Source organism: Ranitomeya imitator, chromosome 6, assembly GCF_032444005.1.
Source record: "Ranitomeya imitator isolate aRanImi1 chromosome 6, aRanImi1.pri, whole genome shotgun sequence".
NCBI lineage: Eukaryota > Metazoa > Chordata > Amphibia > Anura > Dendrobatidae > Ranitomeya > Ranitomeya imitator.
The window spans coordinates 563,890,278-563,915,457 of record NC_091287.1 but is presented as its reverse complement, the minus strand read 5'-3'; the positions used below and the strand labels follow the sequence as shown (position 1 = coordinate 563,915,457).

Genomic DNA, 25,180 nt, shown 5'->3' with positions numbered 1-25,180 from the left:
CACCCTCTTACCACACCCAGCCTTGCTCCACATCACTCAGAGCCCACCCTCTTACCACACCCAGCCCTGCTCCACATCACTAACAGAGCCCACCCTCTTACCACACCCAGTCCTGCTCCACATCACTCAGAGCCCACCCTCTTACCACACCCAGCCCTGCTCCACATAACTAACAGAGCCCGCCCTATTACCACACACAGCCCTGCTCCACATCAATCACAGAGCCCACCCTCTTACCACACCCAGCCTTGCTCCACATCTCAGACACAGCCCACCCTCTTACCACACCCAGCCCTGCTCCACATCACTAACAGAGCCCGCCCTATTACCACACACAGCCCTGCTCCACATCAATCACAGAGCCCACCCTCTTACCACACACAGCCCTGCTCCACATTGCTCAGAGCCCACCCATTTGCCACACACAGCTCTGCTCCACATCACTAACAGAGCCCACCCTCTTACCACACCCAGCCCTGCTCCACATCACTCACAGAGCCCACCCTCTTACTACACACAGCCCTGCTCCACATTGCTCACAGAGCCCACCCTCTTACCACACCCAGCCCTGCTCCACATCTGACACAGCCCACCCTCTTACCACACCCAGCCCTGCTCCACATCACTCACAGAGCCCACCCTCTTACCACACCCAGCCCTGCTCCACATCTGACACAGCCCACCCTCTTACCACACCCAGCCCTGCTCCACATCACTCACAGAGCCCACCCTCTTACCACACCCAGCCCTGCTCCACATCACTCACAGAGCCCACCCTCTTACCACACCCAGCCCTGCTCCACATCACTCACAGAGCCCACCCTCTTACTACACACAGCCCTGCTCCACATTGCTCACAGAGCCCACCCTCTTACCATACCCAGCCCTGTTCCACATCACTAACAGAGCCCACTTTCTTACCACACCCAACCCTGCTCCACATCACTAACAAAGCCCACCCTCTTACCACACCCAGCCCTGCTCCACATCACTCAGAGCCCACCTTCTTACCACACCCAGCCCTGCTCCACATCACTAACAGAGCCCACCCTATTACCACACCCAGCCCTGCTCCACATCACTCACAGAGCCCACCCTCTTACCACACTCAGCCCTGCTCCACATCACTCACAGAGCCCACCCTCTTACCACACCCAACCCTGCTCCAAATTGCTCAGAGCCCACCCACATACCACACCCAGCCCTGCTCCACATCTCTGACACAGCCCACCCACTTACCACACCCAGCCCTGCTCCACATCACTAACAGAGCCCGCCCTATTACCACACACAGCCCTGCTCCACATTGCTCAGAGCCCACCCATTTGCCACACACAGCCCTGCTCCACATCACTAACAGAGCCCACCCTCTTACCACACCCAGCCCTGCCTGCTCCACATCACTCACAGAGCTCACCCTCTTACCACACCCAGCCCTGCTCCACATCACTCAGAGCCCACCCTCTTACCACACACAGCCCTGCTCCACATTGCTCAGAACCCACCCTCTTACCACATCCTGCCCTGCTCCACATCACTCACAGAGCCCACCCTCTTACCACACCCAACCCTGCTCCACATTGCTCAGAGCCCACCCACTTACCACACCGAGCCCTGCTCCACATCACTCACAGAGCCCACCCTCTTACCACACACAGCCCTGCTCCACATCTCTGACACAGCCCACCCTCTTACCACACATAGCCATGCTCCACATCACTCACAGAGCCCACCCTCTTACCACACCCAGCCCTGCTCCACATCTCTGACACAGCCCACCCTCTTACCACACCCAGCCCTGCTCCACATCACTCACAGAGCCCACCCTCTTACCACACCCAGCCCTGCTCCACATCTCTGACACAGCCCACCCTCTTACCACACCCAGCCCTGCTCCACATCGCTCTAGGAGCCCACCCTCTTACCACACCCAGCCCTGCTCCACATCTCTGACACAGCCCACCCTCTTACCACACCCAGCCCTGCTCCACATCACTCACAGAGCCCACCCTCTTACCACACCCAGCCCTGCTCCACATCTCTGACACAGCCCACCCTCTTACCACACCCAGCCCTGCTCCACATCGCTCTAGGAGCCCACCCTCTTACCACACCCAGCCCTGCTCCACATCTCTGACACAGCCCACCCTCTTACCACACCCAGCCCTGCTCCACATCACTCACAGAGCCCACCCTCTTACCACACCCAGCCCTGCTCCACATCTCTGACACAGCCCACCCTCTTACCACACACAGCCCTGCTCCACATCGCTCTAGGAGCCCACCCTCTTACCACACCCAGCCCTGCTCCACATTGGTCAGAGCCCACCCTCTTACTACACCCAGCCCTGCTCCACATCACTCACAGAGCCCACCCTCTTACCACACCCAGCCCTGCTCCACATTGGTCAGAGCCCACCCTCTTACTACACCCAGCCTTGCTCCACATCACTCACAGAGCCCACCCTTACTACACCCAGCCCTGCTCCACATCACTCACAGAGCCCACCCTCTTACCACACACAGCCCTGCTCTACATCACTCACAGAGCCCACCCTCTTACCACACCCAGCCCTGCTCCACATTGGTCAGAGCCCACCCTCTTACTACACCCAGCCTTGCTCCACATCACTCACGGAGCCTACCATCTTACCACACCCAGCCCTGCTCCACATCACTCACAGAGCCCACCCTTACTACACCCAGCCCTGCTCCACATCACTCACAGAGCCCACCCTCTTACCACACACAGCCCTGCTCTACATCACTCACAGAGCCCACCCTCTTACCACACCCAGCCCTGCTCCACATCACTCACAGAGCCCACCCATACTACACCCAGCCCTGCTCCACATCACTCAGAGGGCACCCACTTACCACACACAGCCCTGCTCCACATCACTCAGAGCCCACCCTCTTACCACACCCAGCCCTGCTCCACATCTGACACAGCCCACCCATACTACACCCAGCCCTGCTCCACATCACTCAGAGGGCACCCACTTACCACACACAGCCCTGCTCCACATCACTCAGAGCCCACCCTCTTACCACACCCAGCCCTGCTCCACATCACTCACAGAGCCCACCCATACTACACCCAGCCCTGCTCCACATCACTCAGAGCGCACCCACTTACCACACCCAGCCCTGCTCCACATCACTCACAGAGCCCACCCTTACTACACCCAGCCCTGCTCCACATCACTCACAGAGCCCACCCTCTTACCACACAGCCCTGCTCCACATCACTCACAGAGCCCACCCTCTTACCACACACAGCCCTGCTCCACATCACTCACAGAGCCCACCCTCTTACCACACCCAGCCCTGCTCCACATCACTCACAGAGCCCACCCTTACTACACCCAGCCCTGCTCCACATCACTCAGAGCGCACCCACTTACCACACACAGCCCTGCTCCACATCACTCAGAGCGCACCCACTTACCACACCCAGCCCTGCTCCACATCACTCAGAGTGCACCCACTTACCACACACAGCCCTGCTCCACATCACTCAGAGCGCACCCACTTACCACACACAGCCCTGCTCCACATCACTCAGAGCGCACCCACTTACCACACCCAGCCCTGCTCCACATCACTCAGAGCGCACCCACTTACTACACACAGCCCTGCTCCCATCTCTTACAGAGGGTGCTTGTGCTTTGTAGATTGTACATTGAAAGGTTACATTTGTCTAGTCTGAATGTAACCAACAATTTAAGAACCAATGTTGTGAACTATACAGCAAAAATCTGGTAGAAAACCAGCTGCAGTCTGCAAGATACCTGTCACCCTGCAGTTTTATCTTGAGATAGGAGAAATGTTAAGCCACAGCTACATAGAGGTGGTATAGAGAGCTCATGTGCAGCTGTCACCGGGCAGGTGACGGACAGTCAGATCTCCAGTGTGCAGTGATCTTATAAAAGCATGAGTGAGGCGGGGAACGTAGCATGCAGAATAATGGTAGCAGGATGCTCACGTGACACATTCTGCAGACACTTCCAGCACCAGTGTCCATGTATGAGGCTGCGGAAGTCCCTGCGGCCGAGGAGCAGGGAGCGACCAGACTAATCCACCAGACAGACACATGAAATGGGAGACGTCTGTGCGCTAATGCCGAGGACCTGGAGAGCTCATTAGGATGCTGCGCGGCTACACTGAGGTGCGCTACAGGAAGCAGAGAGAAGCTGCAGTGCTGCCCGTTACCATGGTAACACTGCCGTCTCACTGCAGAAAAAGAATTCATAGTAACGGATACCAGCAAAAATATATCTATAGACATGAAGTACACCCCGGGCAAGGCAGCACCCAGGAGTGTGGCCCCCAGCGAAACCTACCACTCAGCACCCACTGACCATGGGGTATATGGTACCAGCAGTCCCATGTAAGACCACAGATACCACAGTGATAACTCTCTGAGTACAGATAATGAAGTAGATGTCACACCACAGATAGCACAGTGCTAACTCTCTGAGTACAGATAATGTAAATGTCACCTGCAGTCCTATGTAACACCACAGATAACAGTGATAACTCTCCGAGCACAAATAATGTGGTAGAGGCTCCCTGCAGTCCTATGTAACACCACAGGTAACACAGTGATAACTCTCTGAGTACAGATAATGTAGTAGAAGTCACCTGCAGTCCTATGTAACACCACAGATAACACAGTGGTAGCTCTCAGAGCACAGATATTGTAGTTGAGGCTCCCTGCAGTCCTATGTAACATTGGCACATGTCTGAGGACAGATGACATGGTGTCCGGTGCTGGGAGCGACAGATCAGCACATGGTTTGCCGCTGCTGCGGGTCACTCTCAGGCCATGCTCTCTGGGAATCTGTGATGGCTGATACACAGCAATGTTAATTAATTGGCAGTTAATTAAAAATATCCTCAAGGGTGAAACAAACATGTGGGGCGCTGCCAGGAGACTGACGACAAGGAGGAAGCAGTGAGCGGAGGTCACAGGAGGATCAGTACAATGTGCAGCCAATATACAATACACAGTATACCGCTACATGCGCATTTACTATCGCAGGGTGTCCGCTGTGTAACATGTGCAGAAAACAAGAAGCAATGATCTGGAAATCTCGTGGCTCCACACTGTCATACAGAACAGATCACACAGAACAGACAAATCTCAGAACAGTCGGCATAAGATGAACAAAAGGATGAAAAAGTAAGTGGATGTAATGAAAAAGATCCGCAGGGTCACATGACTGTGTATAACGAGCGCATGAGAGAGGCAGAGTCTCTCTGAAGCAAAGATGGTCGGAGGTCACCGATCTGTGAGCAGCTGAATATTCTCCATCTACAGCACATTAGATCATCAGAAGACTCCGAGATTTCCACAGATGCAGGAGAAAGCTCCATGATGTAAAGAAGAAGCCAAATATCAACACAGTCCAGAAACGCTGCAGTATTCTCACGGCCGAAGCTCAATGTAATGGACTGTGGCAAAATGGAGACTTTTCTGTGGTTGGAGGAATCAGAGGGTGAAATTCTTTATGGAAACTACGGACACCATGTCCTGCGCACCCAGGAGGAGAGGGACCATCCAGCTTGTTATCAGCGCACAGGTCTGCATCTAAGGCTGGTTTCACATTGGCGTTTTTTCGGGTGCGTTTTTGCGGTAAAAAACGCAAAAAAACGCATGGTGAAAAAACGCATGTAAACGCGTGTAAACGCTGTGTTTTTTTGACGCATGCGTTTTTGCATGTGGTGAAAAAAAGCGGCGTTTTGACGCGTTTACATGCGTTTTTACATGCGTTTGCGTTTTTTAAATGCATGCTGAGAAATGTGTGACAGCTGCCAATCATCAAAATAAAGTAAAAAAACCCACTATAAACAGAAATAGTTAAGGTTAGGGTTAGGGATAGGGGTAGGGTTAGGTGTAGGGATCATAACCCTAACCCTAACCCTAAAGGGATCCTACCCCTAACCCTACCCCTAACCCTAAGGGATCCTAACCCTAACCCTACCCCTAACCCTACCCCTAACCCTAACCCTAAGGGATCCTATCCCTAACCCTACCCCTAACCCTAATCCTACCCCTAACCCTACCCCTAACCCTACCCCTAACCCTACCCCTAAGGCATCCTAACCCTAACCCTACCCCTAACCCTAATCCTAACCCTAACCCTTCCCCTAACCCTACCCCTAACCCTACACCTACCCCTAACCCTAAGGGATCCTAACCCTAACCCTACCCCTAACCATAAAGGGATTAGGGTTAGGATCCCTAAGGGTTAGGGGTAGGGTTAGGGTTAGGATCCCTTAGGGTTAGGGGTAGGGTTAGGGGTAGGGTTAGGATCCCTTAGGGTTAGGGGTAGGGTTAGGGTTAGGGGTAGGGTTAGGGGTAGGGTTAGGGGTAGGGTTAGGTTCCCTTTATCACCTTTATATTGGGGGGTGGCATATCAGTGTGTTTTCTGTTTTTTTAATAAAAAAACGCATGCGTTTTTTACCGCAAAAAACGCATGCACCAAAAAACGCATGCGTCCCCATTGACTCCAATGTATTTTTTGACCCAAAAAAAAAACGCATGAAAACGCATGCGTTTTTTTTTGGTCCAAAAAACGCTTCTAAAAATACTACAAGTAGCATTTCAGAAAATGAACGCATGCAGTAAAAAAACGCATGCGTCAAAAAACGCGACCAAACGCGTACACAAAAAAACGCATGCGTTTTCAATGTTAAATATAGAAAAAAAAAACGCATGGGTTTTTTTGAAAAAAAACGCTGCAGACAAAAACGCAAGTGTGAAACCACCCTAATAGTATCGCTGGCAGTATGTCATTTCCTCCAGCCCCTGGGCCAATTCCTGGACACCACAGTGCTTGGCCAGATGGCCCTATTTTGCCAGCAGCTGGCCCTATAATTCTTCCCTACACCACAAGCACACACCCAGAGTTCACTTCTGCATGCTACAGCGTATGCAATGGAGGAGTACACACTAATGCTGGCCAGTGCCACTTTGTGAACGGAGTTAGTGCGCCCTGCACTCCCATACAATTCCTATGATGAAGGTAGCAGTCCCAGTGTCTCCTATGTGACATATATTCAGCAGTCCCAGTGTCTCCTATGTGACCCCCATATATCTCCTCCCTCATTTCTGTCTATCGGCCTAACCGACCGCTGCGCTCTGCAAATGACTTTCAACTAACCTCTGCACTAATCCGTACCTCCCACTCCCGACTCCAAGACTTCTCCCACGCTGCGCCAATCCTCTGGAATGCTCTACCCCAAGATATTAGGACCATCCACAATTTGCATAGTTTTAGGCGCTCGCTCAAAACACATTTGTTCAGAGCGGCCTATCACATTCAGTAATCAAAGTCATTTTATGTTTGTGTGTGTGTAGCCCATTCAGTATCTCCATCTATCCCCCCACCCCCTGAAGATGGCTGGACCATCATTGTAAATACATCATTGTAAATACACACCTGTACTTTGTATCTCCCCACCTCATTGTAGATTGTAAGCGCTCACGAGCAGGGTCGTTTTATTTCGCTTTAATTATTGTATTGTTAACATTGTTACTGTTTGTGTTTGAAACTGTTAAATTGTAAAGCGCTGCGGAATATGTTGGCGCTATATAAATAAAGATTATTATTATGTGACGTATATTCAGCAGTCTCAGTGTCTCCTATATAATATATACAGCAGTCTCTGTGTCTCCTATGTGACATATATACAGCAGTCTCCTTTGTGATGTATATACAGCAGCCTCAGTGTCTCCTATGTAATGTAGACAACAGTATGTGACTATGTGATGTATATAGAGCAGACTCAGTCTCCTATATGATGTATAAACAGCAGTCTCAGTGTCCCCTATGTAATGTATACACAGCAGTCTCAGTGTCTCCTATGTGATGTATTTAAAGCAGTTTCCGTGTCTTCTATGTTATGTATATACAGCAGTCTCAGTGTCTCCTATGTAATGTATATACAGCAGTCTTCTTTGTGATGTATATAAAGCAGCCTCAGTGTCCTTTCTGTAATGCACACAGCAGTCTCAGTGTCTCCTATGTGACGTATAAACAGCAGTCTCCTTTGTGATGTATATACAGCAGCCTCAGTGTCGACTATGTGATGTATATACAGTAGTCTCAGTGTCTCCTATGTGATGTATACACAGCATACTCAGTGTCTCCTATGTTATGTATATACATCAGTCTCAGTGTCTCCTATGTGATGTATATATAGCAGTCTCAGTGTCTTCTAAGTGATGTATATACATCAGTCTCAGTGTCTCCTATGTGATGTATATACATCAGTCTCAGTGTCTCCTATGTGATGTATATACAGCAGTCTCAGTGTCTCCTATGTGACGTATATACAGCAGACCTAGTGTCTCCTATGTGATGCTTGTGCATATCTTTCTGTCTCTTCATGTTATCTCAGACAAACTGGATTATGTGAGATCAGGGCTCTGTAGGGCCAGATCATCATCCCCAGGACTCCTCATTCTTAATGACATTGGTTGTATGTTTGGGGTTCTTCTCTGGCTGCAGAATACATTTCGTGCCAATCAGATGCCTCCCTGATCCAGGCAGATATTTCCCAAACATGCAATACCAGGAGGCTTCTGATTGACCCCTATTTTATTCTTCAGCTAGACAACGACCCTAAACATCCAGGTAATGTCAGTAAGAATGAGGAGTCCTGAAGTTGATGATCCGGCCCCACAGAGCCTTGACCTCACATCACCCTGTCTGTCTGGGATAACAAGAAGAGACACAAGGATCTGCACAAGCCTCATACACAGAAAATCTGTGGTCAGTTCTCCAAGATGTTTGGCACAACCTTCTGCTAAGATCCGCTATAACCTGTGTACAAGGGGCGACGGGCGGTCACCAGATACCGATGAGATTTACATTTCTTTCTTCTTCAGTCACTTTGCATTTTGTAAATTTATAAAAACTTACTTTTGTCACCTCTATATTGGAAGCATCTTACTCTGCAGCAGTTTTCCTCACCTGTCTATTGAACAGTTCTGTACATCACACCTGTCTATTGCACACACATGTAGAGTTGGGGGATGGGGGGGTGTACTTACCTTTTTCGCTCCCATGAGGGCAGCTTTCTGGAGTTTCCGGTAACAGTATTTGGCATAAGTGCTGATCGCCACTCCTGAAATAAGAAGATGACACAGGGTGAAGTCTCATGTAATAAGTTATCATGTTACGTGGCATAATGTAATGATAGGGTAGAATAGTGTTAATATATGAAGAAATCGACACAGATACAAATCTGGAAATATAGAGACCAGACCCTGTACCCTGTGCACACATCACAGCCACCAGACAAACAAGTGCTCATACAGGAATTAGGAGTGCAGGATCAGGAGAAGAGGCCACACTGCAGGGTCATGAGAAGAGGCCACACTGCAGGGTCAGGAGAAGATGTCACACCGCAGGGTCAGGAGAAGAGGCCAGTCACACCGCAGGGTCAGGAGAAGAGGCCACACTGCAGGGTCAGGAGAAGAGGCCACACTGCAGGGTCATGAGAAGATGTCACACCAGGGTCATGAGAAGATGTCACACCAGGGTCAGGAGAAGAGGCCACACTGCAGGGTCAGGAGAAGAGGCCACACTGCAGGGTCAGGAGAAGAGGCCACACTGCAGGGTCAGGAGAAGAGACCACTCACACCGCAGGGTCAGGAGAAGAGGCCACACTGCAGGGTCATGATAAGATGTCACACCAGGGTCAGGAGAAGAGGCCACACTGCAGGGTCAGGAGAAGAGGCCACACTGCAGGGTCAGGAGAAGAGGCCACACTGCAGGGTCAGGAGAAGAGGCCACACTGCAGGGTCAGGAGGAGAGGCCACACTGCAGGATCAGGAGAAGAGGCCACACTGCAGGGTCATGAGAAGATGTCACACCAGGGTCAGGAGAAGAGGCCACACTGCAGGGTCATGAGAAGAGGCCACACTGCAGGGTCAGGAGAAGATGTCACACCGCAGGGTCAGGAGAAGAGGCCAGTCACACCGCAGGGTCAGGAGAAGAGACCACACTGCAGGGTCAGGAGAAGAGGCCACACTGCAGGGTCAGGAGAAGAGGCCACACTGCAGGGTCAGGAGAAGAGGCCACACTGCAGGGTCAGGAGAAGAGACCACTCACACCGCAGGGTCAGGAGAAGAGGCCACACTGCAGGGTCATGAGAAGATGTCACACCAGGGTCAGGAGAAGAGGCCACACTGCAGGGTCAGGAGAAGAGGCCACACTGCAGGGTCAGGAGAAGAGGCCACACTGCAGGGTCAGGAGAAGAGGCCACACTGCAGGGTCAGGAGGAGAGGCCACACTGCAGGATCAGGAGAAGAGGCCACACTGCAGGGTCATGAGAAGATGTCACACCAGGGTCAGGAGAAGAGGCCACACTGCAGGGTCATGAGAAGAGGCCACACTGCAGGGTCAGGAGAAGATGTCACACCACAGGGTCAGGAGAAGAGGCCAGTCACACCGCAGGGTCAGGAGAAGAGGCCACACTGCAGGGTCAGGAGAAGAGGCCACACTGCAGGGTCATGAGAAGATGTCACACCAGGGTCATGAGAAGATGTCACACCAGGGTCAGGAGAAGAGGCCACACTGCAGGGTCAGGAGAAGAGGCCACACTGCAGGGTCAGGAGAAGAGGCCACACTGCAGGGTCAGGAGAAGAGACCACTCACAACGCAGGGTCAGGAGAAGAGGCCACACTGCAGGGTCATGAGAAGATGTCACACCTGGGTCAGGAGAAGAGGCCACACTGCAGGGTCAGGAGAAGAGGCCACACTGCAGGGTCAGGAGAAGAGGCCACACTGCAGGGTCAGGAGAAGAGGCCACACTGCAGGGTCAGGAGAAGAGGCCACACTGCAGGGTCAGGAGGAGAGGCCACACTGCAGGATCAGGAGAAGATGTCACACTGCAGGGTCATGAGAAGATGTCACACCAGGGTCAGGAGAAGAGGCCAGTCACACCGCAGGGTCAGGAGAAGAGGCCACACTGCAGGGTCAGGAGAAGAGGCCAGTCACACCGCAGGGTCAGGAGAAGAGGCCAAACTGCAGGGTCAGGAGAAGAGGCCACACTGCAGGGTCATGAGAAGATGTCACACCAGGGTCAGGAGAAGAGGTCAGTCACAACACAGGGTCAGGAGAAGAGGCCACACTGCAGGGTCATGAGAAGATGTCACACCAGGGTCAGGAGAAGAGGCCACACTGCAGGGTCATGAGAAGAGGCCACACTGCAGGGTCAGGAGAAGATGTCATACCAGGGTCAGGAGAAGAGGCCAGTCACACCGCAGGGTCAGGAGAAGAGGCCACACTGCAGGGTCAGGAGAAGAGGCCACACTGCAGGGTCATGAGAAGATGTCACACCAGGGTCATGAGAAGATGTCACAACAGGGTCAGGAGAAGAGGCCACACTGCAGGGTCAGGAGAAGAGGCCACACTGCAGGGTCAGGAGAAGAGGCCACACTGCAGGGTCAGGAGAAGAGACCACTCACACCGCAGGGTCAGGAGAAGAGGCCACACTGCAGGGTCATGAGAAGATGTCACACCAGGGTCAGGAGAAGAGGCCACACTGCAAGGTCAGGAGAAGAGGCCACACTGCAGGGTCAGGAGAAGAGGCCACACTGCAGGGTCATGAGGAGAGGACACACTGCAGGGTCATGAGAAGATGTCACACAAGGGTCAGGAGAAGAGGCCACACTGCAGGGTCAGGAGAAGAGGCCACACTGCAGGGTCAGGAGAAGAGGCCACACTGCAGGATCAGGAGAAGAGGCCACACTGCAGGGTCATGAGAAGATGTCACACCAGGGTCAGGAGAAGAGGCCAGTCACACCGCAGGGTCAGGAGAAGAGGCCACACTGCAAGGTCAGGAGAAGAGGCCAGTCACACCGCAGGGTCAGGAGAAGAGGCCACACTGCAGGGTCAGGAGAAGAGGCCACACTGCAGGGTCAGGAGAAGATGTCACACCAGGGTCAGGAGAAGAGGTCAGTCACAACACAGGGTCAGGAGAAGAGGCCACACTGCAGGGTCATGAGAAGATGTCAAACCATGGTCAGGAGAAGAGGCCACACTGCAGGGTCAGGAGAAGAGGCCACACTGCAGGGTCTGGAGAAGATGTCACACCAGGGTCAGGAGAAGAGGCCACACTGCAGGGTAAGGTGAAGAGGCCACACTGCAGGGTCAGGAGAAGATGTCACACCAGGGTCAGGAGAAGAGGCCACACTGCAGGGTCAGGAGAAGAGGTCAGTCACACCGCAGAGTCAGGAGAAGAGGCCACACTGCAGGGTCATGAGAAGATCTCACACCAGGGTCAGGAGAAGAGGCCACACTGCAGGGTCAGGAGAAGAGGCCACACTGCAGGGTCAGGAGAAGAGGCCAGTCACACCGCAGGGTCAGGAGAAGAGGCCACACCGCAGGGTCAGGAGAAGAGGCCACACTGCAGGGTCAGGAGAAGAGGCCAGTCACACCGCAGGGTCAGGAGAAGAGGCCACACCGCAGGGTCAGGAGAAGAGGCCACACTGCAGGGTCAGGAGAAGAGGCCACACTGCAGGGTCAGGAGAAGAGGCCACACTGCAGGGTCAGGAGAAGAGGCCAGTCACACCGCAGGGTCAGGAGAAGAGGCCACACCGCAGGGTCAGGAGAAGAGGCCACACTGCAGGGTCAGGAGAAGAGGCCACACTGCAGCGTCAGGAGAAGAGGCCAGTCACACCGCAGGGTCAGGAGAAGAGGCCAGTCACACCGCAGGGTCATGAGAAGAGGCCACACTGCAGGGTCAGGAGAAGAGGTCAGTCACACCGCAGGGTCAGAAGAGGCCACACTGCAGGGTCAGAAGAGGCCACACTGCAGGGTCAGGAGAAGATGTCACACCAGGGTCAGGAGAAGAGGCCACACTGCAGGGTCAGGAGAAGAGGCCACACTGCAGGGTCAGGAGAAGAGGCCAGTCACACCGCAGGGTCAGGAGAAGAGGCCACACCGCAGGGTCAGGAGAAGAGGCCACACCGCAGGGTCAGGAGAAGAGGCCACACTGCAGGGTCAGGAGAAGAGGCCAGTCACACCGCAGGGTCAGGAGAAGAGGCCACACTGCAGGGTCAGGAGAAGAGGCCAGTCACACCGCAGGGTCAGGAGAAGAGGCCACACTTCAGGGTCAGGAGAAGAGGTCAGTCACACCGCAGGGTCATGAGAAGAGGCCACACTGCAGGGTCAGGAGAAGAGGTCAGTCACACCGCAGGGTCAGAAGAGGCCACACTGCAGGGTCAGAAGAGGCCACACTGCAGGGTCAGGAGAAGATGTCACACCAGGGTCAGGAGAAGAGGCCACACTGCAGGGTCAGGAGAAGAGGCCACACTGCAGGGTCAGGAGAAGAGGCCACACTGCAGGGTCAGGAGAAGAGGCCACACTGCAGGGTCAGGAGAAGAGGCCAGTCACACCGCAGGGTCAGGAGAAGAGGCCAAACTGCAGGGTCAGGAGAAGAGGCCACACTGCAGGGTCATGAGAAGATGTCACACCAGGGTCAGGAGAAGAGGTCAGTCACAACACAGGGTCAGGAGAAGAGGCCACACTGCAGGGTCATGAGAAGATGTCACACCAGGGTCAGGAGAAGAGGCCACACTGCAGGGTCATGAGAAGAGGCCACACTGCAGGGTCAGGAGAAGATGTCATACCAGGGTCAGGAGAAGAGGCCAGTCACACCGCAGGGTCAGGAGAAGAGGCCACACTGCAGGGTCAGGAGAAGAGGCCACACTGCAGGGTCATGAGAAGATGTCACACCAGGGTCATGAGAAGATGTCACAACAGGGTCAGGAGAAGAGGCCACACTGCAGGGTCAGGAGAAGAGGCCACACTGCAGGGTCAGGAGAAGAGGCCACACTGCAGGGTCAGGAGAAGAGACCACTCACACCGCAGGGTCAGGAGAAGAGGCCACACTGCAGGGTCATGAGAAGATGTCACACCAGGGTCAGGAGAAGAGGCCACACTGCAGGGTCAGGAGAAGAGGCCACACTGCAGGGTCAGGAGAAGAGGCCACACTGCAGGGTCAGGAGAAGAGGCCACACTGCAGGGTCATGAGGAGAGGACACACTGCAGGGTCATGAGAAGATGTCACACAAGGGTCAGGAGAAGAGGCCACACTGTAGGGTCAGGAGAAGAGGCCACACTGCAGGGTCAGGAGAAGAGGCCACACTGCAGGATCAGGAGAAGAGGCCACACTGCAGGGTCATGAGAAGATGTCACACCAGGGTCAGGAGAAGAGGCCAGTCACACCGCAGGGTCAGGAGAAGAGGCCACACTGCAGGGTCAGGAGAAGAGGCCAGTCACACCGCAGGGTCAGGAGAAGAGGCCACACTGCAGGGTCAGGAGAAGAGGCCACACTGCAGGGTCAGGAGAAGATGTCACACCAGGGTCAGGAGAAGAGGTCAGTCACAACACAGGGTCAGGAGAAGAGGCCACACTGCAGGGTCATGAGAAGATGTCAAACCATGGTCAGGAGAAGAGGCCACACTGCAGGGTCAGGAGAAGAGGCCACACTGCAGGGTCTGGAGAAGATGTCACACCAGGGTCAGGAGAAGAGGCCACACTGCAGGGTAAGGTGAAGAGGCCACACTGCAGGGTCAGGAGAAGATGTCACACCAGGGTCAGGAGAAGAGGCCACACTGCAGGGTCAGGAGAAGAGGTCAGTCACACCGCAGAGTCAGGAGAAGAGGCCACACTGCAGGGTCATGAGAAGATCTCACACCAGGGTCAGGAGAAGAGGCCACACTGCAGGGTCAGGAGAAGAGGCCACACTGCAGGGTCAGGAGAAGAGGCCAGTCACACCGCAGGGTCAGGAGAAGAGGCCACACCGCAGGGTCAGGAGAAGAGGCCACACTGCAGGGTCAGGAGAAGAGGCCAGTCACACCGCAGGATCAGGAGAAGAGGCCACACCGCAGGGTCAGGAGAAGAGGCCACACTGCAGGGTCAGGAGAAGAGGCCACACTGCAGGGTCAGGAGAAGAGGCCACACTGCAGGGTCAGGAGAAGAGGCCAGTCACACCGCAGGGTCAGGAGAAGAGGCCACACTGCAGGGTCAGGAGAAGAGGCCAGTCACACCGCAGGGTCAGGAGAAGAGGCCACACTGCAGGGTCAGGAGAAGAGGCCACACTGCAGGGTCAGGAGAAGATGTCACACCAGGGTCAGGAGAAGAGGTCAGTCACAACACAGGGTCAGGAGAAGAGGCCACACTGCAGGGTCATGAGAAGATGTCAAACCATGGTCAGGAGAAGAGGCCACACTGCAGGGTCAGGAGAAGAGGCCACACTGCAGGGTCTGGAGAAGATGTCACACCAGGGTCAGGAGAAGAGGCCACACTGCAGGGTAAGGTGAAGAGGCCACACTGCAGGGTCAGGAGAAGATGTCACACCAGGGTCAGGAGAAGAGGCCACACTGCTCGGTCAGGAGAAGAGGTCAGTCACACCGCAGAGTCAGGAGAAGAGGCCACACTGCAGGGTCATGAGAAGATCTCACACCAGGGTCAGGAGAAGAGGCCACACTGCAGGGTCAGGAGAAGAGGCCACACTGCAGGGTCAGGAGAAGAGGCCAGTCACACCGCAGGGTCAGGAGAAGAGGCCACACCGCAGGGTCAGGAGAAGAGGCCACACTGCAGGGTCAGGAGAAGAGGCCAGTCACACCGCAGGGTCAGGAGAAGAGGCCACACCGCAGGGTCAGGAGAAGAGGCCACACTGCAGGGTCAGGAGAAGAGGCCACACTGCAGGGTCAGGAGAAGAGGCCACACTGCAGGGTCAGGAGAAGAGGCCAGTCACACCGCAGGGTCAGGAGAAGAGGCCACACCGCAGGGTCAGGAGAAGAGGCCACACTGCAGGGTCAGGAGAAGAGGCCACACTGCAGCGTCAGGAGAAGAGGCCAGTCACACCGCAGGGTCAGGAGAAGAGGCCAGTCACACCGCAGGGTCATGAGAAGAGGCCACACTGCAGGGTCAGGAGAAGAGGTCAGTCACACCGCAGGGTCAGAAGAGGCCACACTGCAGGGTCAGAAGAGGCCACACTGCAGGGTCAGGAGAAGATGTCACACCAGGGTCAGGAGAAGAGGCCACACTGCAGGGTCAGGAGAAGAGGCCACACTGCAGGGTCAGGAGAAGAGGCCAGTCACACCGCAGGGTCAGGAGAAGAGCCCACACCGCAGGGTCAGGAGAAGAGGCCACACCGCAGGGTCAGGAGAAGAGGCCACACTGCAGGGTCAGGAGAAGAGGCCAGTCACACCGCAGGGTCAGGAGAAGAGGCCACACTGCAGGGTCAGGAGAAGAGGCCAGTCACACCGCAGGGTCAGGAGAAGAGGCCACACTTCAGGGTCAGGAGAAGAGGTCAGTCACACCGCAGGGTCATGAGAAGAGGCCACACTGCAGGGTCAGGAGAAGAGGTCAGTCACACCGCAGGGTCAGAAGAGGCCACACTGCAGGGTCAGAAGAGGCCACACTGCAGGGTCAGGAGAAGATGTCACACCAGGGTCAGGAGAAGAGGCCACACTGCAGGGTCAGGAGAAGAGGCCACACTGCAGGGTCAGGAGAAGAGGCCACACTGCAGGGTCAGGAGAAGAGGCCACACTGCAGGGTCAGGAGAAGAGGCCACACTGCAGGGTCAGGAGAAGAGGCCACACTGCAGGGTCATGAGAAGATGTAACACCAGGGTCAGGAGAAGAGGCCACACTGCAGGGTCAGGAGAAGAGGCCACACTGCAGGGTCAGGAGAAGAGGCCACACTGCAGGGTCATGAGAAGATGTCACACCAGGGTCAGGAGAAGAGGCCAGTCACACCGCAGGGTCAGGAGAAGAGGCCACACTGCAGGGTCAGGAGAAGAGGCCAGTCACACCGCAGGGTCAGGAGAAGAGGCCACACTGCAGGGTCAGGAGAAGAGGCCACACTGCAGGGTCATGAGAAGATGTCACACCAGGGTCAGGAGAAGAGGTCAGTCACAACACAGGGTCAGGAGAAGAGGCCACACTGCAGGGTCATGAGAAGATGTCACACCATGGTCAGGAGAAGAGGCCACACTGCAGGGTCAGGAGAAGAGGCCACACTGCAGGGTCTGGAGAAGATGTCACACCAGGGTCAGGAGAAGAGGCCACAATGCAGGGTAAGGAGAAGAGGCCACACTGCAGGGTCAGGAGAAGATGTCACACCAGGGTCAGGAGAAGAGACCACACTGCAGGGTCAGGAGAAGAGGTCAGTCACACCGCAGAGTCAGGAGAAGAGGCCACACTGCAGGGTCATGAGAAGATCTCACACCAGGGTCAGGAGAAGAGGCCACACTGCAGGGTCAGGAGAAGAGGCCACACTGCAGGGTCAGGAGAAGAGGCCAGTCACACCGCAGGGTCAGGAGAAGATGTCACACCAGGGTCAGGAGAAGAGACCACACTGCAGGGTCAGGAGAAGAGGTCAGTCACACCGCAGAGTCAGGAGAAGAGGCCACACTGCAGGGTCATGAGAAGATCTCACACCAGGGTCAGGAGAAGAGGCCACACTGCAGGGTCAGGAGAAGAGGCCACACTGCAGGGTCAGGAGAAGAGGCCAGTCACACCGCAGGGTCAGGAGAAGAGGCCACACCGCAGGGTCAGGAGAAGAGGCCACACTGCAGGGTCAGGAGAAGAGGCCACACTGTAGGGTCAGGAGAAGAGGCCACACTGTAGGGTCAGGAGAAGAGGCCAGTCACACCGCAGGGTCAGGAGAAGAGGCCACACTGCAGGGTCAGGAGAAGAGGTCAGTCACACCGCAGGGTCATGAGAAGAGGCCACACTGCAGGGTCAGGAGAAGAGGTCAGTCACACCGCAGGGTCAGAAGAGGCAACACTGCAGGGTCAGGAGAAGATGTCACACCAGGGTCAGGAGAAGAGGCCAGTCACACTGCAGGGTCATGAGAAGATGTCACACCAGGGTCAGGAGAAGAGGCCACACTGCAGGGTCAGGAGAAGAGGCCACACTGCAGGGTCATGAGAAGATGTCACACCAGGGTCAGGAGAAGAGGCCAGTCACACCGCAGGGTCAGGAGAAGAGGCCAGTCACACCGCAGGGTCAGGAGAAGAGGCCACACTGCAGGGTCATGAGAAGATGTCACACCAGGGTCAGGAGAAGAGGTCAGTCACAACACAGGGTCAGGAGAAGAGGCCACACTGCAGGGTCATGAGAAGATGTCACACCATGGTCAGGAGAAGAGGCCACACTGCAGGGTCAGGAGAAGAGGCCACACTGCAGGGTCTGGAGAAGATGTCACACCAGGGTCAGGAGAAGAGGCCACACTGCAGGGTAAGGAGAAGAGGCCACACTGCAGGGTCAGGAGAAGATGTCACACCAGGGTCAGGGGAAGAGGCCACACTGCAGGGTCAGGAGAAGAGGTCAGTCACACCGCAGAGTCAGGAGAAGAGGCCACACTGCAGGGTCATGAGAAGATCTCACACCAGGGTCAGGAGAAGAGGCCACACTGCAGGGTCAGGAGAAGAGGCCACACTGCAGGGTCAGGAGAAGAGGCCAGTCACACCGCAGGGTCAGGAGAAGAGGCCACACCGCAGGGTTAGGAGAAGAGGCCACACCGCAGGGTCAGGAGAAGAGGCCACACCGCAGGGTCAGGAGAAGAGGCCACACTGCAAGGTCAGGAGAAGATGTCACACAAGGGTCAGGAGAAGAGGCCAGTCACACCACAGGGTCAGGAGAAGAAGCCAGTCACACCGCAGGGTCAGGAGAAGAGGCAACACTGCAGGGTCAGGAGAAGAAGTCAGTCACACCGCAGGGTCAGAAGAGGCCACACTGCAGGGTCAGAAGAGGCCACACTGCAGGGTCAGAAGAGGCCACACTGCAGGGTCAGAAGAGGCCACACTGCAGGGTCAGAAGAGGCCACACTGCAGGGTCAGGAGAAGATGTCACACCAGGGTCAGGAGAAGAGGCCAGTCACACCGCAGGGTCAGGAGAAGAGGCCACACTGCAGGGTCAGGAGAAGAGGTCAGTCATACCGCAGGGTCATGAGAAGAGGCCACACTGCAGGGTCAGGAGAAGAGGTCAGTCACACCGCAGGGTCAGAAGAGGCCACACTGCAGGGTCAGAAGAGGCCACACTGCAGGGTCTGGAGAAGATGTCACACCAGGGTCAGGAGAAGAGGCCAGTCACACCGCAGGGTCAGGAGAAGAGGTCACACTGCAAGGTCAGGAGAAGAGGTCACACCAGGGTCAGGAGAAGTTGTCACACCAGCGTCAGGAGAAGTTGTCACACCAGCGTCAGGAGAAGATGTCACACCAGGGTCAGGAGAAGAGGCCAGTCACACCGCAGGGTCAGGAGAAGAGGCCACACTGCAGGGTCAGGAGAAGATGTCACACAAGGGTCAGGAGAAGAGGCCAGTCACACCACAGGGTCAGGAGAAGAGGCCACACCGCAGGGTCAGGAGAAGAAGCCACACTGCAGGGTCAGGAGAAGAGGCCACACTGCAGGATCAGAAGAAGCCACACTGCAGGGTCAGGAGAAGAGGCCACACTGCAGGATCAGGAGGAGAGGCCACACTGCAGGGTCATGAGAAGATGTCACACCAGGATCAGGAGAAAAGGCCACACCGCAGGGTCAGGAGAAGAGGCCACACTGCAGGGTCAGGAGAAGAGGCCAGTCACACCGCAGGGTCAGGAGAAGAGGCCACACTGCAGGGTCAGGAGAAGAGGCCACACTGCAGGGTCATGAGAAGATGTCACACCAGGGTCAGGAGAAGAGGTCAGTCACAACACAGGGTCAGGAGAAGAGGCCACACTGCAGGGTCATGAAAAGATGTCACAACATGGTCAGGAGAAGAGGCCACACCGCAGGGTCAGGAGAAGAGGCCACACCGCAGGGTCAGGAGAAGAGGCCACACCGCAGGGTCAGGAGAAGAGGCCACACTGCAAGGTCAGGAGAAGATGTCACACAAGGGTCAGGAGAAGAGGCCAGTCACACCACAGGGTCAGGAGAAGAAGCCAGTCACACCGCAGGGTCAGGAGAAGAGGCCAGTCACACTGCAGGGTCAGGAGAAGAGGCCACACTGCAGGGTCAGGAGAAGATGCTAGTCAGACCGCAGGGTCAGGAGAAGAGGCCACACTGCAGGGTCAGGAGAAGATGTCACACCAGGCTCAGGAGAAGAGGCCAGTCTCAACGCAGGGTCAGGAGAAGAGGCCACACTGCAGGGTCAGGAGAAGATGTCACACCAGGGTCAGGAGAAGAGGCCAGTCACACCGCAGGGTCAGACGAAGAGGTCACACCAGGGTCAGGAGAAGATGTCACACCAGGCTCAGGAGAAGAGGCCAGTCACACCGCAGGGTCAGGAGATGTCACACCAGGGTCAGGAGAAGAGGCCAGTCACACCGCAGGGTCAGACGAAGAGGTCACACCAGGGTCAGGAGAAGATGTCACACCAGGCTCAGGAGAAGATGTCACCCCAGGGTCAGGAGAAGAGGCCAGTCACACCGCAGGGTCAGGAGAAGAGGTCACACCAGGGTCAGGAGAAGAGGTCACACCAGGGTCAGGAGAAGAGGTCACACTGCAGGGTCAGGAGAAGATGTCACACCAGGGTCAGAAGAAAATGTCACACTGCAGCGTCAGAAGAAGAGGCCAGTCACACCGCAGGGTCAAGAGAAGATGTCCCTGTAGTCATGAGAAGATGGCACACCAGGGTCAGGAGAAGAGGCCAGTCACACCACAGGGTCAGGAGGCCACACTGCAGGGTCAGGAGAAGAGGTCACACCGCAGGGTCAGGAGAAGAGGTCACACCGCAGGGTCAGGAGAAGAGGCCAGTCACACCGCAGGGTCAGTTACATGAAGCTTGTCACCTAGGAAGTAGAAAAACCTTGTGATTGCACAGATCATTTCCAGCCCATGTTCAGGACAGATAGCAGCGACTCAGAGTGCGGCCATTGCTCTTGCCTGTGTTTGTTACCAGCACAGAGCACTGGGTAGATACGGATGCTCCATGGCCGCTGTGAATGCTCGATCACCTCACAGGTGGACATAAGATTGAATTTACCTATTACTGACACCTTGGTCACTGCACATAAGTGGACCCCAGAGCCTCACAATGATGGACATGTGTCCAATGGTGCTCTCTGCATCGATCCCTCCATACAATATATCATGTCCTCAGCAGATCCAGTGTAAACTTACCCGCAGCATGAACCAACGAAAATGAAAGCCACCAGCAGTGGCATCCAGTTCCTGAATGCAGTTCACATCCCCTCATCCAAATGTGGAGGTGCTGCTGAACGATCGAATGCCCGCACATTATTATAATAGCGCCATTTATTCCATGGCGCTTTACATGTGAGGAGGGGTGTACATAATAAAAACAAGTACAATAATCCTAAATAATACAGGTCACAACTGGTACAGGAGGAGAGAGGACCCTGCCCGCGAGGGCTCACAATCTACAAGGGCATCCTGCCAGTGACAGCCCCATGTAAATGGAAGCAAACCAACATCAACAGACTTGTTACACCCCCCATATAAATGACTCCAAAGAGTGCTGGGAGGTGAATCTCCATCCCACAAGTGCGGACTAGTGGTGGATCACTCCCTGCTCACGTCACCGGCAGCAGATGCACCGACCTATAATCCAATGTGAAATTACACAGCTATTATGTAACGACGGCACAGTTACCCACGGCCATCAGCTGCTCAGGACCCTAAGCAGAGGTATCCTCCTCTTGCCGGACGTGGAGGATGGAGTAGACCCACGTGTATATTATAACGCTTTTCTTATATAGAGACATCATATTCCGCAGCGCATTCATTGGAATGCACTACTCAGGATAATTTGATTAATTACCAATACCCACAGTTTTAAGCATGGCCTATAAACGCAATTCTTTAGATCGAACTATCACCCTGCTTATCTATCAAAATTGTCTTCCAAACCTGGTCCCTCATAGCATCTGATAACACACCCTCCACAGCCCTCAGTATCTGTACAGGATCAGTAAGGTAATGTCTGTACACAGTGACTGCACCAGCAGAATAGTGAGTGCAGCTCTGGGGTATAATACAGGATGTAACTCAGGATCAGTAATGTAATGTATGTACACAGTGACTGCACCAGCAGAATAGTGAGTGCAGCTCTGGGGTATAATACAGGATGTAACTCAGGATCAGTAATGTAATGTATGTACACAGTGACTGCACCAGCAGAATAGTGAGTGCAGCTCTGGGGTATAATACAGGATGTAACTCAGGATCAGTAATGTAATGTATGTACACAGTGACTGCACCAGCAGAATAGTGAGTGCAGCTCTGGAGTATAATACAGGATGTAACTCAGGATCAGTAATGTAATGTTTGTACACAGTGACTGCACCAGCAGAATAGTGAGTGCAGCTCTGGGGTATAATACAGGATGTAACTCAGGATCAGTAATGTAATGTATGTACACAATGACTGCTGTTGTGAATTCTGTGGCTGAGTTCACTTCTGTGGTCACAAGTGGTATTGCAGTCTCTGGGCTTCCTCCCTCAGGTGTTTTGGTGAGCTCGTTGGCTGCCTTGCTATTTAGCTCCACCTGAGTCTGTCTTCCTTGCTCCTTGTCAATGTTCCAGTGTTGGATCTGAGCTACTGCATCTTTCCTTGGGCCTGCTGCTCTGCTAGATAAGTGCTTCTAGTTTGTTTTCTGTTTTTTCTGTCCAGCTTGCTATTAACTTTTTCTGGAAGCTCTGAGAAGCAAAGGGGTGCACCGCCGTGCTGTTAGTTCGGCACGGTGGGTCTTTTTGCCCCTTTGCGTGGTTTTCGTTTAGGGTTTTTGTAGACTGCATAGTTCTCTTTGCTATCCTCGCTCTGTCTAGAATATCGGGCCTCACTTTGCTGAATCTATTTCATTCCTACGTTTGTCTTTTCATCTTGCTAACAGTCATTATATGTGGGGGGCTGCCTATTCCTTTGGGGTATTTCTCTGAGGTAAGTCAGGCTTGTATTTCTATCTTCAGGCTAGTCAGCTCCTCAGGCAGTGCCGAGTTGCATAGGTAGTGATAGGCGCAATCCACTGCTGCTTATAGTTGTGTGAGGATAGATCAGGTACTGCAGTCTACGGAGATTCCACGTCTCAGAGCTCGTCCTATTGTTTTTGGTTATTGCCAGATCTCTGTATGTGCGCTGATTACTGCACGCTGTGTTGCCTGATTGCCAGCCATAACAGTACAAGGAGCCACACCAATGATTCCCAATAGAGGGAAAAAAGAAATCCTGACATCATTTTTTTTTCTTAGCTCTGTCTTCAGTCTTTTTTTTCCCCTAGACATTAGAGTGCTTCAGGACACAGCTGTGGACATGGATATTCAGGCTCTGTGCTCCTCAATGGATAATCTCGTTGTAAATGTACAAAAGATTCAAGATACTATTGATCAGAAATCGATGCTAGAACCAAGAATTCCGATTCCTGATTTGTTTTTTGGTGACAGAACTAAGTTCCTGAGCTTCAGAAATAATTGTAAGCTATTTTTGGCCTTGAAACCTCATTCTTCTGGTAATCCTATTCAACAGGTTTTGATTATTATTTCTTTTTTGCGCGGCGACCCACAGGACTGGGCGTTTTCTCTTGCACCAGGAGATTCTGCATTGAGTAATGTTGATGCATTTTTCCAGGCGCTGGGATTGCTTTACGATGAGCCTAATTCAGTGGATCAGGCTGAGAAAAATCTGCTGGCTTTATGCCAGGGTCAGGATGATGTAGAAGTATATTGTCAGAAATTTAGGAAGTGGTCAGTACTCACTCTGTGGAATGAATCTGCACTAGCGGCTTTGTTCAGAAAGGGTCTCTCTGAAGCTCTTAAGGATGTAATGGTGGGATTTCCTATGCCTGCTGGTTTGAATGAGTCTATGTCCTTGGCCATTCAGATCGGTCGTCGCTTGCGCGAGCGTAAATCTGTGCACCATCTGGCGGTATTGTCTGAGAGTAAACCTGAGCCTATGCAGTGCGACAGGACTATGACTAAAGTAGAACGGCAAGAACACAGACGTCTGAACAGACTGTGTTTCTATTGTGGTGATTCTACTCATGCTATTTCTAATTGTCCTAAACGCACTAGGCGGTTCGATAGCTCTGCCGTTATTGGTACTGTACAGTCCAAATTCCTTTTGTCCATTACCTTAATGTGCTCTTTGTCATCGTATTCTGTCATGGCGTTTGTGGATTCAGGCGCTGCCCTGAATCTGATGGATTTGGATTATGCTAAACGTTGTGGATTTTTCTTGGAGCCTTTGCGGTGTCCTATTCCGTTGAGAGGAATTGATGCTACACCTTTGGCCAAGAATAAGCCTCAGTACTGGGCCCAGCTGACCATGTGCATGGCTCCTGCACATCAGGAAGTTATTCGCTTTCTGGTACTGCATAATTTGCATGATGTGGTCGTGTTGGGGTTGCCATGGCTACAAACCCATAATCCAGTATTGGATTGGAACTCTATGTCGGTAACCAGCTGGGGTTGTCAGGGAGTACATGGTGATGTTCCATTTTTGTCTATTTCGTCATCCATTCCTTCTGACATCCCAGAGTTCTTGTCGGACTTTCAGGATGTATTTGAAGAGTCCAAGTCTGATGCCCTACCTCCGCATAGGAATTGTGATTGTGCTATCGATTTGATTCCTGGTAGTAAATTCCCTAAGGGTCGTTTATTTAATTTGTCCGTACCTGAACACACCGCTATGCGCAGTTATGTGAAGGAGTCCCTGGAGAAGGGACATATTCGCCCATCGTCGTCACCATTGGGAGCAGGGTTCTTTTTTGTAGCCAAGAAGGATGGTTCGCTAAGACCGTGTATTGATTACCGCCTTCTTAATAAGATCACTGTTAAGTTTCAGTATCCCTTGCCATTGGTTTCTGACTTGTTTGCTCGGATTAAGGGGGCTAGTTGGTTTACTAAGATTGATCTTCGTGGTGCGTATAATCTGGTGAGAATCAGGCAGGGAGATGAATGGAAAACGGCATTTAATACGCCCGAGGGTCATTTTGAGTATCTGGTGATGCCGTTCGGACTTGCCAATGCTCCATCTGTTTTTCAGTCTTTTATGCATGACATTTTCCGTGAGTATCTGGATAAATTCTTGATTGTTTACTTGGATGACATTTTGATCTTCTCAGATGATTGGGAGTCTCATGTGAAGCAAGTCAGAATGGTTTTCCAGGTACTGCGTGCTAATTCCTTGTTCGTGAAGGGATCAAAG

The 25,180-nt window shown here is 53.5% G+C and overlaps 1 protein-coding gene across 5 annotated transcripts in view; it reads right to left on the bottom strand.

Moving 5' to 3' along the window:
• Positions 1 to 25,180, bottom strand: part of ARHGAP39 (Rho GTPase activating protein 39) — a 238,325-nt gene that overhangs the window by 18,376 nt on the left and 194,769 nt on the right. For all 5 annotated transcript variants that reach the window (XR_011314149.1, XR_011314150.1, XR_011314148.1 and 2 more), the window contains one exon: positions 9,068 to 9,141. Coding sequence is in view for 2 of the 5 variants with exons in the window: in XM_069732045.1 (XP_069588146.1) it covers positions 9,068 to 9,141 (74 nt within the window). In the remaining 3 variants the exon portion in view is untranslated. The remainder of the gene's footprint in view (positions 1 to 9,067; positions 9,142 to 25,180) is intronic.